The following is a 21,306-nucleotide window of genomic DNA, read 5'->3' on the forward strand; positions in this document are numbered from 1 at the left end:
TATCTCAGGAATGTTTTGAAATCTGCAGCTTAATTTCTCCCCTATAGCCAAGTCATGCTGAGAAAATCAGTAATAATACTCAAATTGAAACATGTGTCTTTCATTCTCTGAGTCTTCCTTAGGTTAGGGAAAGGAAAGATTTTTGTGAAAATAAAATAATAAATGAATCGCAAAATCATAAATATAAATGGTTAATTTCAATAAGACCACCTATATAAACTGCAATTGAAAGGTATCAAATTTCTTTCTAGTAAAAATATTTGTTTGGGATACACTGAAATCAGAGTGAATATGCCTTGTGGTGAAGGATCATATAGTATACATTTATACGTCCTACTCCTGGTTCAGTATCAGATAGATTGTCAGTACTCAAAAATATGTTTTTTGGAATAATTAAAGAATTTTAAAGTTAAGATGTATATTCAATCTATTTATTAATGTTAGTGTTGCATATCTTTATTCAGGTTAAGGTGAATATTGCATACCTTTGTTTAGGTAAAGATGGTTTATAATTACGACTTGTAATATCAATTTAAAATTCAACTTTTTTACATCATGATGAAAAATAAGGAATAAAACATCTGAAATTCCAGTACCATCCCATTAGTAAAACTAATCCCCTGACCAATGTCAACAGATGAGACTAAGATGATACCACTGCTCTATTTCATTACAAAAAAAAAAAAGTTTGCTTTGGGAATAAAAGTGTCTGCATAGATTCAAAGGGTTGTATTTTATCTCCAGTTATTTGTGATCAAATATGAAGATCACTAGGACAAAACAGGCCAACTTGCCAGATCCAAATGAAAATCTCTGATATTTTTATAATATTCTTCTCCAAGGAAGCGGATTTAAGAACATCATTTTCCCTCTGTTGCCCTCAGGCCTGTGAGGGCAGTTGTAAAATGGGGCAGGGGGATGTTGGGGAAGATCATTATAAATATTTCTAACTAATTTTCATTAATAACTAAAGGAAAGCAAAGAAAAGAAATGAGAAAAATGAATGCTTCCAACAACTACGGGAAACAGAAGAAAATGAAAGTATAGAATCTTCATTTATCCTTGACAGGTTAAATTCTTTTTTCAAAAACTATTTATTTATTTGACAGAGAGAGAGAGAGAGCATAAGCAGGCCGAGGGAGAGGGAGAAGCAGGCTTTCCGCTGAGCGGGGAGTCTGACATAGGGTTCGATCCCAGGAACCCGGGATCATGACCTGAGCCAAAAGCAGACACTTAACTGACTGAGCCAACCAGGTGCCCCTCGATAGGTTAAATTCTAATAATATGATTGTTACCATTTACTGGAATGCTCTCTAAGGGCCAGATAGTATTTTAAATATATTCAATTCTCGTAATGTTCTTTCAAATTGCAGAGTGAAACAGACAGTTCCAGGTAATCTCCTGATATTTTACCCTAAGTGGGAGAGCTTGGATGCCAACTTACCTCTGATTTCAAAATGCCCATACTGTTTCTACTGTACACAGCGCCCCAAAAACAATCATTCTATTGGATGCCAAGGATTTCTGGAGACAAGGGATCACTAAACTAAAGTTTATATACCTGGATAGTACCAGCAGTCTGCAAGGTATAAACAAGAAGGAAAATGGGCTAGGGCATTGACAGCTTGTATTTGTTAACACAAACATACCTAAAACACAATGGTAATATTAAAAATTCATTAAGGTCAGGAGTCAAGTCACATGGTCAAGTTTGTGAAATAATTTGTTAAACCAGGTGTTTAAATTTAAAACTAAAATGAAATCAAAATAAAGAAATTATGCATACAAAGTATCTACCATACTCTGTGGCAGAGGTAAGTATTCCATGGATATTTACTACCCCATTATTTTTTTTTATTTTTTTAAAGATTTTATTTATTTATTTGAGAGAGACAGATAAAGCACGAGCAGGGTGGGGGGCAGTGGGAGAAGCAGGCTCTCTACTGAGAGAGCCCAATGTGGGGCTCAATCCTGGGACTCCGGGACCATGACCTCAGCAGAAGGTGGTCACCTAACCAACTGAGCCACCCAGGCACCCCCTGCTGTTCCATTATTTTTATTAGTAAAGTAACTAAGTCTTTATGGACTTTCTAAAATATTTCTCTATGTACTTGATATCTAAATAACCCTGGATAAAAGAGAATTAACAAATGTTTCCATTAAATCTGATTTCACCATTTAAAAATTTGTTTTTGCTGTTACATTACCCATCATAAGTATAAACAGCACAATTAGACCTCAGATTAAGAAAGATTCAAAGTATAAAAGGGATTCAGAGTTATCAAAATAAACAACTGTACCCAATAATTATTATCAGGTTTAAAGAATTAAAGATATATTTATGCCTCCCTTAGTTTCATCAAAATTAAAATTACTAATAACTGAATTTAAAAAAAGAGAATTCCTGATATGTGATTCTACATTTAAAAAAATGTAGCCCACCAATTATACGGATAAATTTTTTACATCATTATGGATTTATAATTGAAACTTAAAATACCTCGACTTTTTATTTTTTGTCTTTATTGCCTAAGTATTTAGAATCCAAAGACTTCAGTTTGAGTACCAGACCTATTATTACTATTTTTATGTCTATAAATCAGTCCCGTAATTTTCTTTCAGTTTTCTCGTCTGTTAAATGGAGATAACTCAGCTATACAAATCTAAGTAAATACTAAGATAGTCATCATTAGCGAAAGTATTGTTAATTACTCTACTAAATAGAGGCTAGAAGTGCAGTTCTCTGTTCTAGATGTACATGGCCAGTCCAGTACTTAATGTTTTTGAATTTGGATGCCTCGAACCATGACCTTCAGTCTCAGACGACACCCACGGACACTCCGCCATGGACTTGACTTGCCCATGTCTGAGACATTTGAACTATGAGACTGAACTTGAAAGTCTATGAGAAAGAATAAAAACCCACAAATTGCTAGTTTCCTGCCTGAAGCTCGATTAACAAAATATACTTCAACCCCCAAATTCATGTTGTTTTTTAACCATATTTCTTTGTGAGCAGAATATTCTACACGCCAATGTATTTTTTCTTAGCAACTACAAGATCTGAGGCACTAAAATTTTACCATTTGTAAGAAAATCATTCTAAGTATTCCAAATTCCACATTTGTATCTCAGTATGAAGATGTAGTTGCTGAAGCAGGTTTGTTCAAAGCTTTACTTGAAAACGTGCATCAAACTTTAGAAAGGGTGCAAGAACGGTTTTAATCTCAACATTAGCTCAAGTGAAAGAGAAAACCTGAAAGCGACCTCAGTTTAATAACTTCTTAGTTCTTGATCAAGTCTCGAAACAACAATAAGCCACTCAGAATGGGTTTCAAAAGCGAGGTTATGCCCTTTGTGTTGTGTTATCACAGTGGCAGATCACACTGCTGACGTGGACCTTCTGCTGGCGTCCCAGCGGCTGCCTACGAAGCTGCTGTCACAGACGAGTCATGGTGCCTACGCTCACCTACACAGAAGCACGAAATTGAACGCGAAGTAGTGTCTTTGTGATATCTTTTCAACAAGTCATGTCCCATTCAGCCTGCTACTTTATCTCTGTCAGGCCAGGGGCCCAAGTGGTTTACGGGAGCTGTCAGGGACAGGTAGACCAACCTGCTTTGTGCTGAGGAGGTAATGCATCTTTCGGGCTTGGTAATCTCTTTTCTTCTCTTCCCTTTCGAGGTCGGCCTTCTTCTCTTCTCTTTCTTTCATCTCTGCAAACTCCTCCAGTGCCTCCCTGCATCAAAACAATCTGCAGTTATTTATGATACTAAAAATCTGCTAGCATTTGCCTTCTTCCACTGATGATAATCAAGAAATTTTTTGAGCAGCTACCATCACCCACATCCATCAAAATCAGTGGTGTAATCGATCTTACCTGCACATTCCACTGAATCTTTGTAATTTTTAAAAAGCATTTAAGTGATTTTTCAGTGGTTAAATTTTTTTAAATCAAATATCTACATATTATAATTAATTCAACAGCTAAGGAAATATATCAAGTGCAAAGTAAGTGAATGACTACCTTGCCATTTTCTTTGGTTGAAGATTAGCTATTTTGGATATATGTAAATATCCCAAGAAACCATCTGAGCTACTGATTTCCTTTAAATTTTGATTTCATATTTACAAGTCTCTAATCATTTATTTTGTATACTAACAGACTAATTTTGAAAGTGTGATGGATTTTTATAAATATGCTTAAGTTTACTTCAGTTAACAGTTCAAATAATACCAACATGTATTAACCTGCACTTGAAATGTTATTTTGTTCAATTATACAGATAATTAAAATAAAAGCTATACTAGGTGAATAAGTTCATGGCTTTGTAGGTATAATAAATTCCATTAAAATAATGAAAATTTCATCACTTATGTGTGTGTATCTAAGAAATTTAAACAAAAAATAAACTTTTAAAATATACTATGTGAAAAAATGCCTGATAAATAGAATAAGATATTATGAAATATGGAAAAAAATAAATCTTTCATTTTCACAGAACAAATTTAACTATTCATGTTAAAATAATGTTTTGAAATTATATGTTGTTCTTTTTTAAAAATGGATATGTAACTTAGTGTCCAGTTCTTTAAGTACAATTTTAAGCAAATGATCTGAGCAGTTACCTCAAGGATATCAAGGGAAAGTAGAGGGAAAGATTCCAAAAATAAAAAAAGATTCTCATTTCTACTTCAATGTCTAGAAATATTTTTGTTGCAATTTTCTGTTAAAGGCTATTAATACAATACTTCATACAAGGTTACTTATGAAACACACTGACGTTTAAAAATCACCATGCTATGCTATTGTAGCAGAGCAATTTTTTCAACATAAGATTAAATTGCAAAATAAATGAATTACTTGGAGTGGCATGGCCCTCATTTTGCCACTCTTCTCTTGAAAATTGCTTATTAATATGAAAAAAGGAGTCAGAAAATAGCCTGTTTTACTTTATGCATAGTGTTTTGGGGGCTTCTGCGCCCACAGAGCTGGGCTAGCTGCACATTTAGATTGTGTTGGCAAGCTGGTACAATGACCTTTCTGACCTGCATCTCAAGGCTATTATTAATCGCTAAGTAACCTGGTAAAGCCAAACAAATTTGTTTCCATTGAAAGGATCTCTATCTGTGTCTGAGAATTTGTTCTGTACCAAACAAACCTCATTAACTGTGTCCATTTTTGACAAAGAACCAGGAGTTAGAAGGATTGGTGACCTTTCTTTGTCCTTAAGGTACAAATTTCAAGGCAGGTACATATGAATAAATGAGAATTTTTACCAGGAAAAATAACAATCACATGTTACATAAAAAGCTAAATGCATTATTAATTTTCATCTTTACTTTTAATATTATGTAAAAAAAATTTCTTCTATAATTCCTCTTGTAAGTCTTTAAGATAATTTAAAATAACCAATGAACTGCCTCTACAAGGATAATTATTCAGATATGCGTGTATCCAATTTTATGTCATTCCAAAGATAAGCACAGTAATTTTCCAAGCAATCACAAAAATAAAAAAATATATCTACAAAGAAGTTTGTGCTCTATAAATGATAAATGATTTAATGAATAAGAAGAGATCTTACTTACATAAGAAAGAAAAAAATATCCAATATAATTGCACACACACATGAACAGGTAAGGTGCAGAGAAGTCATAGGACTTGGATACAAAATCAAAAGTGTAAATTTATTTGATGTAGTAAAAACAGTCCATCTCCTGGATATGGAAATGTAAACAAAAAACAGCATGAACTCAGGGAGCTTGACAAGGAAAGCAAAAACTGAGAGATACGTAAAAGAATGTCAGTTTCCAGTATGTAAAGAAAACACACCATAAACCCAGGAGGAATTGGGAAGGCCTAAAAATAATAAAGTAATTAATTTAATAAATTTATATAATTTTTGAAAAAAATCAATCTTATGTTCCTGATTTATTGCCATACTTGAGAGTGTACAGATATATTGAACACCACAGTTATATTCAGGTCAAATAGTCTTTGTTTAATGACCAAGTAGGAAGAGCTGAATAAATTTTTATCCCTGATATACAAGTTTTGTTACATCAATAGTGATGAAGAGATGTCTCAGTGTAAAGGATGTAATAAAAAATTATGATCCCATTAAAGACTAAATGATGGAAACCATTTGAACTAGGTTTCTTTATAAAATTATAAAAATTATTGATTTTTTATCCAGGGATTTTCTTTTTTAAATGCAGTACTTTTAAAACAGTTAAATTTTTTCCCAAATAATTCCAGGTTGTTTTCAATATATTTTTTTCATTTCAGGCATATATATTGTCTTATTTCTATCCTTAAAAAAAGTCCTGTGATATATATACGATAGATGTTACTAATTACCTTATTTTACAAATATAGTTAACACATAAAGAGATGAAGTGATGTATTCCAAATAACAAATCAGTTAATGGCAGAAATGGAATTAGGGTCCTTAGATTTACAGATTCTCTAATTGCAGATCAGGCTGTAGTCATCCTGATACAAGATATACTAAGCAGAAGAGATTTTTTTTATTGAATGAACCACATACATTTTCTTTTATTTTATGATCCTGTTTTCTACTGTATAGCTAAAGAAACTTGGGTAAGTGCCAGGACTTCCTGTATCACTTTTCATAAATACAAATTATCCGGTGATATTAGTTTAAAAATGAAAGTAAAAATTACTGAAACTTTTGTAAAGTCTTTCATATTCAATATATTTTGCTAATGCTAATTATATTTATGATAAAATATTTACATATTCTAATTATGATAGCAGTAATAAAAATAATAATAGCTACTTGGAAGCAATACAGTGGAATGGTTCACAGCATAAACTCTGAAATGACGCCTGGTTATATAAACTCTCTGCTGTGCTATTTACTAGCTTTAATATCCGAGTCTCAATATCCTCGTCTATAAAATGTAAATATATTAGTATTAGTATCTTTTTCATCAAGCTATTGTAAGGAACAAATACATTATCTACGTAAAGTACACAGAGTGGGGCTGCCACAAAGGAAGGTGCTACACGGGTGTTAGCTATATACTGAATTTTCACTCTAAGTCATATTCTAGACTACCTGCTTTATCGACTCACCTGGATACCAATCTTTTATACTTTCTCAAATTCCCTCAGTGATCTCTTCTTTTCTCTCTCCTGATTAGTGTGTAATTTGTAGATGAAATCCATGAAGCAAAGCATGGAATCTAGTTTTCTAAGAGGCACAGAGGCATGGCTGGTGGGAAATGGGACATGGGAGAGAGCCGTGCAAATAAATTTTCTCTTTTTCCATCTGCTGTGCACTGCTGAGAGTTCTCCTTGCAAACCTATGTGGCTAATGGAGCATGCAGTGCCTACCTGCTGTACCCTGCTGAGTCACTATGGGACTCCGTACAAAGTGGTGGCCAGGGCCGCAGAGCTCATCATATCACATTCCTCCCTACAGGATCAATGCATGAGTACTGGCAGCAGACAGTTCACAGAGAGCGGTATGCCACGGGAGAAAATCAGCTGCCTGGTCTCAGGTTTTGTCCCTCTCTCCCCCCATCCCTCATCCAGTGACTGGTGATTGAGGGAATACATAGGCCCAGAGCCTTTGTCTCACTTTGGGTCCACTCTAAAGACCCATCCAAATCCTGAGCTTCCTGAGATTGGCTGAGACTTCTGATGCAGTTCAACTTCTCTACCACCTTACAGCTGTTATTCCTCAAAGGCTCACCAATACAGTCCTGCACCAAATCGTTGCATTCTCGGACACTTCACTCCCACTTTGCCTCATCCTCACTGCCCTGATTATTAGTATAAAGTATTACCAGTTTAATAAAGTATTATCAGTCTAATAAAGTGTTATCAGTTTATCAGTCTAATAAAGTGTTATCAGTTTAATCCTACATTTACATTTTATTTCCAAGAGGTTCCTGGCTAAAACATACACTTTACCACTTTTAATCCTTTCACAATCCAGTGAGGCAAGTATTATCACTCCCATTCTACAGATTAGGAAATGAGAGTCACAGAGGTTAAATCTCCGTCCAAACTCCCAAACTAGAAGGTGAGAGTTAGAATTTGAATATAGGTCTCACAGCAAAATTCATGCGTTTATGCAAAATACTATACTCATATCACATATTTTGCCCAAATCCAATACAGTTGATTCCTGAACAACACAAGTTTGAACTGCACAGGTCCACTTATATGCAGATTTTTTTCAACAAATACAATAGTGTAAATGTATTTTCTCCTCCTTATGAGTTTCTTAATAACATTTTCTTTTCTGAGTGCCTGGGTGGCACAATCAGTTGAGTGTCTGACTCCTGGTTTCCACTCAGGTCTGATCTCAGGGCTCCTGGCGGAGTCTGCCTGGGTTTCTCTCTCTTCCTCTGCCCTCCATCCTGCACTCTCTCTTTCTCTCTCTCACCAAAATAAATAAATAAATCTTTTTAAAAAATAATATTTTCTTTTCTCTAGCTTACTTTATTGTAAGAATACAGAATACAATACTCCATATAAATAAGTGTTAATCAACTGTTTATGCTATTGGTAAGGCTACCAGTCAACAGCAGGGTATTGGTAGTTAAGTTTAGGGGGAGTCAAAACTTAAATGTGTATTTTCAACTGTACAGGGGCGTCAGTGCCCCTAACTCCCACATTGTTCAAGAGTCAACTATATCTTGCCATTGTTTGATTTTCTTATTCGTTTCAAAATAGGGTACTAAAAAAAAAAAAAATTATAATTTTTATCTTCTCGTCTTTGTAGGTCCAGAACCCCAAAACAAAAATCTCTACCTTTTCTCTAAAAAGGTTTCATATGGGGCACCTGGGTGGCTCAGTCAGTTAAGTGGCTGCCTTTGGCTCAGGTCATGATCCCAAGGTTCTGGAATGGAGCCCCACATCGGGCTCCTTGCTCAGCGGGAAACCTGCTTCTCTCTCTGCATGCCGCTCCCCCCCTGCTTGTGCAAGCTCGCACTCTCTCTTTCTGACAAATAAATAAATTCTTTAAAGAAAAAAAAGGCTTCAAAGATCACTTCAACAATAATCTCTAGCTGTTTCTACTCTCATAATCCTCTCTTTTATATGTCTGTTATATTTTACAATATATTTATAGCCACATGCATACACGACTTCCTGAACTTTCCCCAAGTGCGGAGGTCCTAAAGGTCAGGATTAAGGTTTATTCATTGATATGTCCCTCCCAAAGTATTTGGTCTAATATCTGGTATAAACTAAGTGCTACCATCCTTTTTAACTATTTCTCAGCTGACTAGTAGTACATTTCATCATTTATGATGGTTTAATTAGAAGAGGGAAGAAGCCACATTGAGAAAGCCTCTCTTGGGAAGTAGGGAAGAACCAGGATTCTGGCTCTTTGCCTATAAAGTGGTTCTCAGAGTGTGGTCTCTGGCAAACAGCATCAGTTTCACTTGGGAAATGTTGGAAATGCACAGTCTCAGGCTCCACCCCAGACCAACTCAGAAACCCTGGGCGGGTGGGGGTGGGATCCTGAGACAATCTCCTGCTTCCTAAAGTTTGAGAAGCACTAGTCTGCTGCAATGAAATTATCAACTCTGTTGAGGAATTAAGATGATTCAATCTTACTAATATGACATCATAAAGAGATGCCTTATATTCAGTTAATAATTTTAATATGAGTATCATCATATAAGCTAAAGCACTGAGAAGTACTACAAAGGAGACAAGATATGTACACCACAATATTTTCATAGAAATCATAATTTTGACAGAGAAATTAAAAAAATGGAGATTTTTTTAAAGCATAAATGCCCAAAATTTCAGAGGGAACTAGTAATAATATTACATAATCTCTCAAATAAAAACAAAATGCCATCATCTGTGACATCTTTAAGAAAAAATAATTCTAAGGAAATGGATTCAGACAATTCTCCAGAGTCCTCACTTTGTTTTGATGGGAAATGAAGTCAGTGATGTGCAAGAAGCCTTCAAAAAAAAAAAAAAGTTGAAAAGCATTACTTTCTGCTGGGTATATTATGACATAAAAGTCTTTTAGTTAAATTTGTTGAATGTGCTTTGTTTTATCTTTCATAATTGTATGTTCTCAATATGTCCATATTAATTTAACTAAATAAATAGACAATAAAAGAAAAAAAGGGCAGTGAAGTCTAAAATATAAGCAAAAATATTAACCACAAATAAAGCCAATTATATGCTTGGACTTGGTGTGTGACATTCAAAATGATTTGGGGAATGATAAAACCTTAGAACAGATTCTTTGGAAGTCAGAAAAATACCCAAGACGTTTGTATTAGAAACAAAAGCTTCCCTTTAAGTCAGTCAAACCATTTAAACCACTGATTTTGTCTACCTGGTTACCAAGGCCCTGGACCTGCTGGACAGACAGGCGTTGCAAATTTCATTAGGGCAGCACTTTACAAAGGGAAAATACAGTTTAAAATTAAGGACTGTGTAGCACACAGTCATTAATATTCAAGCACTCAGGCTGCTCCTGAGCTTCATGCCTTACTCTGAAACCTACAGTTTGAGACTTTAACATTCTGAAAACAGTTAGAAAAGTCCTCTCAGAAAATACTTTTAGCTACTCTTGAAAATCCTTTGCTGCTGTATAGATTAATTTCTCTTCAAAATGCCTAAGCTACTTTGAGAATGAATATCATGAAGAACATTAACACTCATTTGTTTATTCAGTCAGGCAGTCACAAGTATGTTTAAGATAGTAAAAGAAAGAAAGATGTGTAAAGGCCAATCCCTGCCTTCAAGTAGCTTACAAATAAAATAACAGAGAACCAACTAGACTACAGACAGAAGATGAAGAAATATGGAGGCAGTGCTTAAACTCAGAGAAATCAGAAAAGGCTTCATGTAGGTGGCAGCCCTGGGAACTGACCTAAAGTGCTGGGAGAGAGGAGCGTGGTGAGTAAATGAGGCTGGATTACTCACAGGAAACTCTGGCTATCTTTGGTAGACATGGTCCATCAACAACCAAGTGGGGGAAAAGCACTTTAGAGTAGAAGAAAGGTTTCCTGAGCTAGGGTGAATGGGCTCTCTAAGGGTAATGCTAGCAAATTTGTACTCTATAGACGAGATATTTTGAGAATGAAAAAAGTAAAAGAGATGATAATGGTCGATGTTATAAAATTACAATACCATGACTTCACTCTGATCATAAAAAGGGATCATCCAATTGCTCCATTATTTCATTTGCCTACTTTGCATGATTTTAAAAAGCAGTAAGACTCCATTCAAAGATCATTCATGAAAATCAATTTTTTTCTTCTTCTGGCTCCTTTGAATAAACTTAGTTGAAAAGAGGTTTTTTTGTGTAGTATTCTTTCTAAAAATATGCACATATTTCACTGTAAAATTACTTTCTTTTCACTATTCTGGATAGTTGCTGTAAAAGGAAGTGAAGTTTTATTTAATATATATGATGTCAAATAATTGAGAGTGACATTGTGCTAAGTACAACAGTAGGTATAATAATAAAATGTATTTACACAGTGCATTATTTTCAGGAGCTCCAAGTGCTTTCCAGACATTAATTCAACCTCACAACATTCCACTGAGGTTGGTAAGGGGCAGGTATTATTAACAAGGTTCCTGTTCTTCTTTGTGAAATGAAATGACTCTACAGATGGTGACTTTGAGACACAGCATGGGGGCTTTCCTGCATAAAGGTAGATCAAGGCACATCATATTTTCTCTCCTTTGTGTATCTTCACAGTGATTCAGTTGTGGAGGAGGAGTATCAAGCTACGGATGTTTTATTTGGGGTAGAGTTTAGAGTTGAGGTAGCTAAATTGCTATTTCATATAAAAAGAATTGCAAGATCTTATTTACTTTGTGTTCACTCAAATATCACACATTGTCTCTCATTTAAAATGTGTTAACTTCATTTTAAAGCAAAAATAATTGCTGCTGCTTTTGCATACAAGACACTCAACACTCAATCCAGGCACATCTCTGAATTAATCAGAGATTAATTAATTAAAGCAACAATATACGAAGGTTGAGGTCAACATATTTTAAAGTAGTATCACATTAGTAGTATATCACATATAATTTCAGAAAATTATCGAATGAGTTTTAGGATACTATTTATTGGCCAATTGTCTTGTAATCAGTCTAAGAAGTCAGAAGAAAATGCTGGGCAGAGTATCCAGATTTATGAATCATCACAAGAGTAGTGTTAGCTGAAGTCCCAGAAGTGGAAGTGATTGTACAGAGCACAGACAGTGAAAAGGCAAATGCATCAAAGAGAAAAAATTAATATTTAAGATCAGGCAAATAAATGTGAATACACAAACAAAAAAGAAACCATCAGAAAAGTAGAAAGGAAACCAGGAGAGAGTGGTGTCACAGAATCTAAGCTGTAAGAGAGAGTAGAGAAAAAAAAACGATTAACAATGTTTTATGCTTTAAAGAACAGATAATACGAAGGCCCAATAGCCTACTGGACAGAATTATAAGTAATTCTTTTAGCAACAGCTACATCTTCTCAATACATTTTCACAATAACTTAAATGTATCCTCAAATATTGACTGAAGAAGTTTGTACACTAATATATCAAGTACCAGAATCTGATTTCCACTATATAAATTCACTCTCAATCAACAATATTAACAATAGCTTTACCAGTTTTTATCACAGAATTAAAAAGGAAAAAAAGGAACTCTCTTCCACCCATCTCATATCAAGAGATCAGCTAGGATAAGTGAAAGATAAGAACTTGCAATTCATCCATTCCTCAAAGTTGGACTCTATCCACAAACCAACATATTTTAGTTCCTTGCTTTCAAATGAATAACAACTTAATGTTATACTCTGGCTTTTTCTTTTTCTTTTTTTTTTTTAATATCACCACAAAAAAGAGAGACTTGAAATTCAGAGGGCTTTTTTTCCTGTTTAAAATAAAAAGTTACTGAAGTCACTGTTCATTACATTACCAGTGTATCCTACTGAAGATTCGAATGTGAAATTTCTTTGAGATCAGGGCTAGAAAAAGCTGTTTCTTGGCATATGCATAATTTTTTTACATTTTCACAATGGGACATACTTAACTAATCACATTTCCTGATCAGTCACACCAATATAGTTATCATTCTGTATTTTCCTTTGCTGTGGTCTTTATTTCTTTTACTCTTTTTTTATGTAACTTTTTGCAAACTGCCTAAAATTCATTGTGTAAAGAGTTAAATTTGAAAAAAAAAACTAAATACATATATATAAAGAAATTATATCCAATGCAATAAGCTTTTTCCTTTTATTAATTCTATTTCAGGAATGAAGCTTTTTATTCTTTTTATATACTTGGCTTTGAAAACTTTTTAAAATAGCAATATGTTAAAGGCAATACATTCCTGTTAAAAATATAGTATGTGGAAAGATTGGTAGATATCATTCCATACTGTAAAGTGATTATATCGATTATGTCATTAATTATTAATTATGGATACGTAACAGACTGTTTCTAAAGCAAAGAATATGCACTGTATTTTAGACACTCTAGTGTGTTATTATCTAAATTCTACCAAATTAATTGCTATACGAATTTTATCTTTACATATAAAATAATTCTACAGAGAAAAAGTAACATATACAGCTAACATTACAGATTAATTTGGTTCTTGAAAACGAAAATGTTGTTTTCTTTACATCTCAGGTTATTCCTTACTAAAAGAGCCTGTCATCTAGATACAATTAGATAAAGCCAAACCACTATCATTTAGTCGGCTGAGATCAGAATATTATACTTTTAAAATGAGGTTTATTGAAATGTTATCTTTAGGTAATCATATTTATTCTCCTTATTTACACAATATAAATGGTTTTCTACTTATGTCCTTGAAATAGTGAACAGGGACACACCATAGTATGAAAAAGTGGCCTAGCTGCTGGAGTTCATAAATTTTGTTCAGCTTTGGATGAGTTCAAAGAATTGCCATGTAAGAAAAGCCTTACAGAGGGAATTTATCTGATTATGGCAGTAATAATTACCCAGCTGTTTATTGCAGATAGAGAAATAATTCATGTAGGCAATAGGCCGTGGTGGCAATGACACTCTGCATTTAGTAAATATGCAAACTGTTCACTTCTAATTAACCAAGCTAGAGGATGCCCTTATTAAATGTATAAACTAAAAGTGCCTTCCTGACAAGTGATGAATTGTTACATTGCACAAACTCTTGCCACAGAATTATTGGAGTGAACTTGGGGCTTAACTTCATTAAGAGATCTTGTGGGATAGTTAAATGAGGATGGACAGCATAACAAGGCTTACCTGACAGCCAATGATATGTTAGAGCTTAATGGAACTGCACCTTTTCTTCTGTCCTATTTAGTTCAGATTCACAATAGATAAATTGTGAAACTGTGAAGTTAATTTGAGTTCAAATAATCAAAATAAATGAAATAACATGATAACCCATTTATGGAGGTTACCTGACAGTTTCCCTACCAAATGAATCTACAAAACAGCCAGTTTTCATGATTCATATATCTCTCATATAACTAAAACGGAAATATCTACCACTCTTTTTGTTAACTTAAAATGTTTAGTAAAAATAAATGACTTTATTGACTAGCTTTAAAATAAAATACCTTTTCAAAAGGAAATGGATGGGCTTTATTAAAGAAAATAAATACAAAACAGAAATTACTCTTAATATTGACTCTGAATGAGTTTCATTTAATTTTACCAAATAACTAATGATGAAATGGTTCATCATCTATATTCTATGCTTAGCCTTATTTTAAGGTAACTATTCATTCTTTATCAAACATCTATACAAATATTTCCACTCCAACTAAGGAATCCTATGAAAAAATACCACTTAGAGGGAGGTTGCAGACATAATGAAACAAAAGTAAAATTTTTCTAATTGAATTGTTGAGTAGGTAATAGTATTGACCTCATAGGTTTGTTGTGAAAATTGAAGGAGAAAATGAGAATAAAGGGCTCGGTGCAATACTTGGTATACAGTAAGTGCTCAATACATGCTGGTGATTCATGATGTGTTTGAGTGACAATAGCTCTATTTGATTAAAAAAATTAATGCCTAGTGTTTTCAATGGGAGGTTCACACTGAGATCTGCTAAGACTTTACACTTGTTCTTTCACCTACCTCGAACAGGCTCAGAGATTATAAAATGTGTGAACTGGCCTTTCCGATAGTATCACAGTATTCCTGTAAATGTTTAATTACACACTTACTGTAAAACATGAAACAATATATAAAGGAAGTATTATATATTTTAAGAGAATCAGATTTTGTTACTATTGAAAATATAATTTGGCTCCTCAAAATTCATAATATTTAACTTAATTAACAAATGTTTATGTACTAAGAAAGAATATATGTCTCATCTTCAAACAATTTATGCATTCATACATTTACTTACATACTTTTAATGCATATTCTATGTCAAAAATAGGAAATAGGAAAATGTTCAATAGGATTATAAAGATAAAACTTCCACATCTTAATGAGAAAATACTATAATCAAGGGAGTAAAACTGCTTTAAATAAGAAAATAGCCATGTATATAAATAATCCAAAAAAAAAAAAAAAAAGGTTTTATAAGTGTAAAACAACTTAGGCTCCACATCTTGAAGAGAGGGTAAGATTTTAAAAATTTAAGAAAGGACACTTAAGGAAAGGCATAACATAATAGCTAATACTGAGTGCTTATTAAAATAATTATGTATGGATTTCTAGGAAGATAGTGAATGTGTTATTTTGCCTATAATCTATTTCCAAAGTCAGCTAAATGAATAAAAAGAAACAAAAATAGAGGCAAAAACAAGGAACAGCCACAACACCCATCATACACTCAAGAGAATAAGTAGGAATTGAATGAATAAAGAATATTTAATTAAATTCATATTCAATTAAATTTAGACCACAAATACAGGGTATTTTCCTTAATCACAAAGTCAGTATAGTATGTGGGAAATAACTGAACAAGTCTGAGGAATCTAGTAAGAGCTCCAACCAAGAGGGATAAAGATAGGAATAACCAGATGCAGGACTAAAGGAGAGAAATTGCAGCCAAGTAATTTCTTTTTTTGTTGATCAGAGCTTCTGACTGAGTTGAAACCAGATGGCAAATCTGGGCTGGAGGAGAGTAAGGAAAAGTAGCCTGAGAGCTGCTGAATAAAATAAACTCAGAAGAGAAAAGAGTCTATGAGCAATGAAACTTCACATTGATCTTGCTTCATGAAATCAATATCCACAGTGACAGGAGGTCAATTAGGACTTAGGAGGACAGTGTCAAGAGCACAGCTTCCCATTGCTCCAGCTTACTCCCTACCCTGTCATCAGACTGTTGAATGACTGAATGAGAAAACAAACCATCAATAATATCTAGCTGGAGCACTAAAAAAAGTACAAGAATTCTGAGACCCAATTAGAAATTTCAGTAAAGTATAAAATTACTTTGTTCAAAACATATTGCTTTCCTATATGTAAAAATAATAATAATAGACTGGAAAGATAGTGGAGTAAGAGGACCATAAGCTCACCTTGTCCCACAGATACAACTAGATAAAACTCACATCAGTGTAAACAACCCAGAAGATGATCTGAAGACTGGCACAACAAACTCCACAACTAAAGGTAGAGAAGAGGCCACATCAAAGTGGGTAGGAAGGGCAGAGATACAGTGGGGAGCTAAATAAACCCACTGTGGGAGAGAGAAAGCCACAAGCACAGAGATGGGAGAGAAACAGACAATCACACTATGGAGCCTGCATGAAGAAGACAATCCCCATAAAAACTGGCTTTGAAAGCAAGAGGGGCCAAATTTTGTGAGTTCTTACAATTATTGGGACTTAAAACCTGGAATATTAAAAATCAACATGATGTAATGAGCACTGGGTATTATATAAGACTGATGAATCATCTCTGAAGCCAATAATACATTATATGTTAATTAACTGAATTTAAATTTAAAAAAAATAAAAAGTAAAACTTAAAAAAATAAATAAAAATTAAAAAAATATAAAATTATAGGGGCGCCTGGATGGCTCAGTCATTAAGCATTTGCCTTCAGCTCGGGTCATGATCTCAAGGTCCTGGGATCTAGCCCCGCATCGGGTACCCTGCTTGGTGGGAAGCCTGCTTCTCCCTCTCCCACTCCCCCTGCTTGTGTTCCCTCTCTCGCTGTCTCTCTCTGTCAAATTAAAAAAAAAAAAAAAAAATATATATATATATATATATAAAATTACAAAAAAAAAAAAAAATCAGCAGGCTGGGTTCTGGGAGAGCCTGGAGGCTGTTGGGAGCTGAGTCACCACCCTTAAGGAGATAGCACAACAAACAGCCCCCTGAGATACAGCTTAGAAGCAGCAAGTTTGGAAAACACCTGGGGCATACAGGAGGGAGTGTTCTCTACTCAGAGCCTATCTAGGAAGGGTAAGGTTCCCAGGGAAACTCCTCCAGGAACAAATTAGCTGGCAGGCACCATTTCCCTCCCCTACCACCCAGCATAAACAGAGGGCCACCTGCCAGAACAAGCACAATAAAGACATTCACTATCTAACTTGCTTATACCAAGTCCCAGCCCCCTGGGCTTAAGGACCCACCCCTTCCAGACAGAGCTTCCTCAGTCCCACTGCTGCAGGTCCCCTCTCCCAAAAGACCACCACAAACTTTGCCAACACTGTTATCTCCTGACCCAGACACTCTGTGGGACCTTAGTCCTGGTGACTCCAGCAGCAGGCCCCACGGAAGACCTATGTACCTTGTTAAAACCGTGTACCCCACCCATGTGCACTTTGCAGCACCCAAGTGGCCCAATCAGGTGGCAGCTGCAATGGCAGGTCTCACTTTGCAAGCGGACCACTGGGCACCTTGTTAAGGCTGCACCCCCTACCCAGGCCAGGAACCAAACACTGCCCACAACAGGCAGAGAGAGCCTCTGCAGACTATTATACTGAAGGAAAAAGTAGCCAGGACACAACAACAAGACGCACGCAAGATACATAGGTGACCCCCTAAAGTACCAGGTTTGGGTGAACATGGGACACTGCACTGCAGGGCACTACAGGATCTCTTCTTCAGGCCATTACTTTCAAGAGCAGTAGATATAGCTGACTTTCCAAACAGTCTGAGAGTTAGACAAAATAAGAAAACAGAGGAATATGTCCCAAATGAAAGAACAGGACAAAACCACAGCAAGATACCTAAGTGCAACGGATATAAGTAATTTGCCTGATAGAAAATTTAAAGTAATAGTCATAAAGATAGTCACTGGACTTGAGAAAAGAGTGGAGGACATAAGTAAGACCCTCAACAAAAGATAAAAAAGAACCAATCAGAGATGAGAAACACAATAAATGAAATTAAAATACACTAGATGGAATAAATCGTAGGCTAGAGAAGCAGAAGAATGAACCTGGAGGACAGAGTAATGGAAAGTAATGAAGCTGTGAAGGTGAGAGGGAAAAAAATTATGCAAAATGAGAACAGACTTAGGGAACTCATGACTCCATTCTGCAAATAACATTTGCATTATAGGGATCTCAGAAGAAGAAGAGAAAGAAAGGGGGCAGAAAATTTATTTGAAGAAATAATAGCTGAAAACTTCCCTAATCTAGGAAAGGAAACAGATATCCAGATGCAGGAGGCACAGAGATCCCCCAACAAAACCAACCTAAGGAGGTCCACATCAAGACACATAGTTATTAAAAGAGCAAAAATTGTTGATACAGAAATAAATTTAAAAGCAGCAAGAGAAAAGAAGGCAGTTACATACAAGGAAAACCCAGTAAGTCTATCAAAGGATTCAGCAGCAGAAACTTTGTAGACCAGAAGAGAGTGGCATGATATATTCAAAGTGCTGAAAAGAAAAAATCTGCAGCCAAGAATACTGTATCCATCAAGGCTATCATTCAGAATAGGAGAGATAAAGAGTTTCCCAGACAAACAAAAGCTAAAGGAGTTCATGATCACTAAAACAGCCCTACAAGAATGTTAAAGGAGACTCTTTGAGTGGAAAGGAAAGTAAGAGTAAGAAAAATAGGAAGCATAAAGGCAGTGAAAGTAAGTATATATGTGAAAATCAGTCAAGGAACAAAATAATAAAGGGAGGTAAAGTATGACACCATATACCTACAACATGGTGGGGAGAGGAGCAAAGAATGGGTTCAAACTTAAGCAACCATCCACTTAATATAGACTGCTATATGCAGAAGATGTTATATACAAACCTAATGGTAACCAAAATCAAAAACCAGTAATAGATATGTAAAAATAAAGAGAAAGGAAACCAAGTATATCACTAAAACGAGAAAACCATGAGAGAAAAGAGCAAGAGAAAAAAGGATCAGAGAAAAACTACAAAAACAACCACAAAATAAGAAAAAAAATGGAGAAAAATACATACCTATCGATAATTACTTTGAATGTAAATGGACTAAAAACTCCAATCAAAAGACACAGGTGATGGAATGGATAAAAAAAAAAGACGCAACTATATGCTGCCTATAAGAGACTCATTTCAGACCTAACAACACATGCAGATTAAAAGTGAGGGAATGGAGAAACACTTATCATACAAATGGATGTCAAAGAAAAGCCTGGGTGGCAATACTTATATTGGACAAATAGACTTTAAAACAAAGACTGTAACAAGACATAAAGAAGAACACTATATAATAAGAAAGTGAACAAAAAGATATAATAGTTATAAATATTCAGGCATCCAACATATGAGCACCCAAATACATAAAACAGTTAATAACAAACATAAAGGAACTAATCAATAGTAATATAATAATAGTAGGGGACTTTAACACTCCATTTACATTGATGGACACATCATCCAAACAGAAAATCAACAAGGAAAGAGTGGCTATGAATGACACCAGATTTAACAGGTATTTTCAGAACATTCCATCCCAATACAGCAGAATACACATTCTTTGAGTGCACACAGAACATTCTCCAGAACAGATCACATATTAGGCCACAAAACAAGTTTCAACATATTCAAAAGACTAAAGTCATACTATGCATCTTTTTCTGATTAAAATACTGTGAAACTAGAAATCAACCATATGAAAAAATCTGGGAAGTCAAAAATACATGGAGGTTAAATAACATGCTATAAATCAGTGAATGGGTCAACCAAGAAATCAAAGAAGAAATAAAAAATTACATGAGAAAAATGAAAACACAAAATATAGCAGATGCAGCAAAAGCAGTTCTAAGAGGGAAGTTTATAACAATAGAGGCCTACCTCAAGAAGCAAGAAAAATCTTAAGTAAACAACCTAACCTTATACATAAAGGCACTAGAAAAAGAACAAACAAAACCCCAAACCAGCAGAAAGAAGGAAATCAAAAGATAAAAGCAGAAATAAATGATATAGAAAGAACAACAACAAAAAAAACAGATCAATGAAACCAGGAGCTGGTTCTTTGAAAAGATCAACAAAATTGGTAAACTTCTAGTCAGACTCATAAAAAAGAGAGAGAGAAGACTCAAATAAACAAATCACAAATTTTAAAGAGGAGAAATAACAACACCACAAGTGATTATAAAAGAATATTATGAAAAATTATATGCCAACAAATTGTACAACACAGAAGAAAAGTATAAATTCCTGGAAACACATAACCTACCAAAACTGAAGCAGGAAGACATAGAAAAATTGAATAGACCAATTACTAGCAATGAAACTGAGTCAGTAATTAAAAAACTCCCAACAAACCGAAGTCCAGGACCAGACAGCTTCAGAGGGGAATTCTACCAAACATTTAAAAAAGAGTTCATGCCTATTCCTCCCAAACCTGTCCAAAAAATGTAAGAGGAAGGAAAACTTCTAAATTCATTCTTTGAGGCCAGCATTACCTTAGTACCAAAACAAGATAAAGACACCACAAAACAAAGAGAACTACAGGCCAATGTCTCTGAGGAACACAGATGGAAAATTCCTCAACAAAATAAAAGCAAACCAAATCCAACAATACAGTAAAAAAATCATTCACCATGATCAAGTGGGATTTATTCTTGGGATGCAAGGGTGGTTCAGTATTTGCAAATCAATCAACATGATACATCATATCAGCAAGGATAAAATGCATATGATCATTTTAATAGATGCAGAAAAAGTATTTGACAAAGTAAAACATTCATTCATGATAACCCCCCCCCCAAAGTAGGTTTAGAGGGAACATATCTCAACATAATAAAGGTCATATAAGAAAAACCCATAGCGGGACACCTGGGTGGCTCAGTCGGTGAAGCCTCTGCCTTCGGCTCAGGTCATGATCCCAGGGTCCTGGGATCGAGTCCCA

General features: G+C 34.7%; 1 protein-coding gene across 1 annotated transcript in view; it reads right to left on the reverse strand.

The window, feature by feature from the left end:
* Positions 1 to 21,306, reverse strand: part of SPATA17 (spermatogenesis associated 17) — a 167,778-nt gene that overhangs the window by 97,552 nt on the left and 48,920 nt on the right. The window contains exon 6 of the mRNA XM_021698447.1: positions 3,616 to 3,739. Within this exon, the coding sequence (XP_021554122.1) occupies positions 3,616 to 3,739 (124 nt within the window). The remainder of the gene's footprint in view (positions 1 to 3,615; positions 3,740 to 21,306) is intronic.

The sequence above is a fragment of the Neomonachus schauinslandi genome, chromosome 6, assembly GCF_002201575.2.
Source record: "Neomonachus schauinslandi chromosome 6, ASM220157v2, whole genome shotgun sequence".
NCBI lineage: Eukaryota > Metazoa > Chordata > Mammalia > Carnivora > Phocidae > Neomonachus > Neomonachus schauinslandi.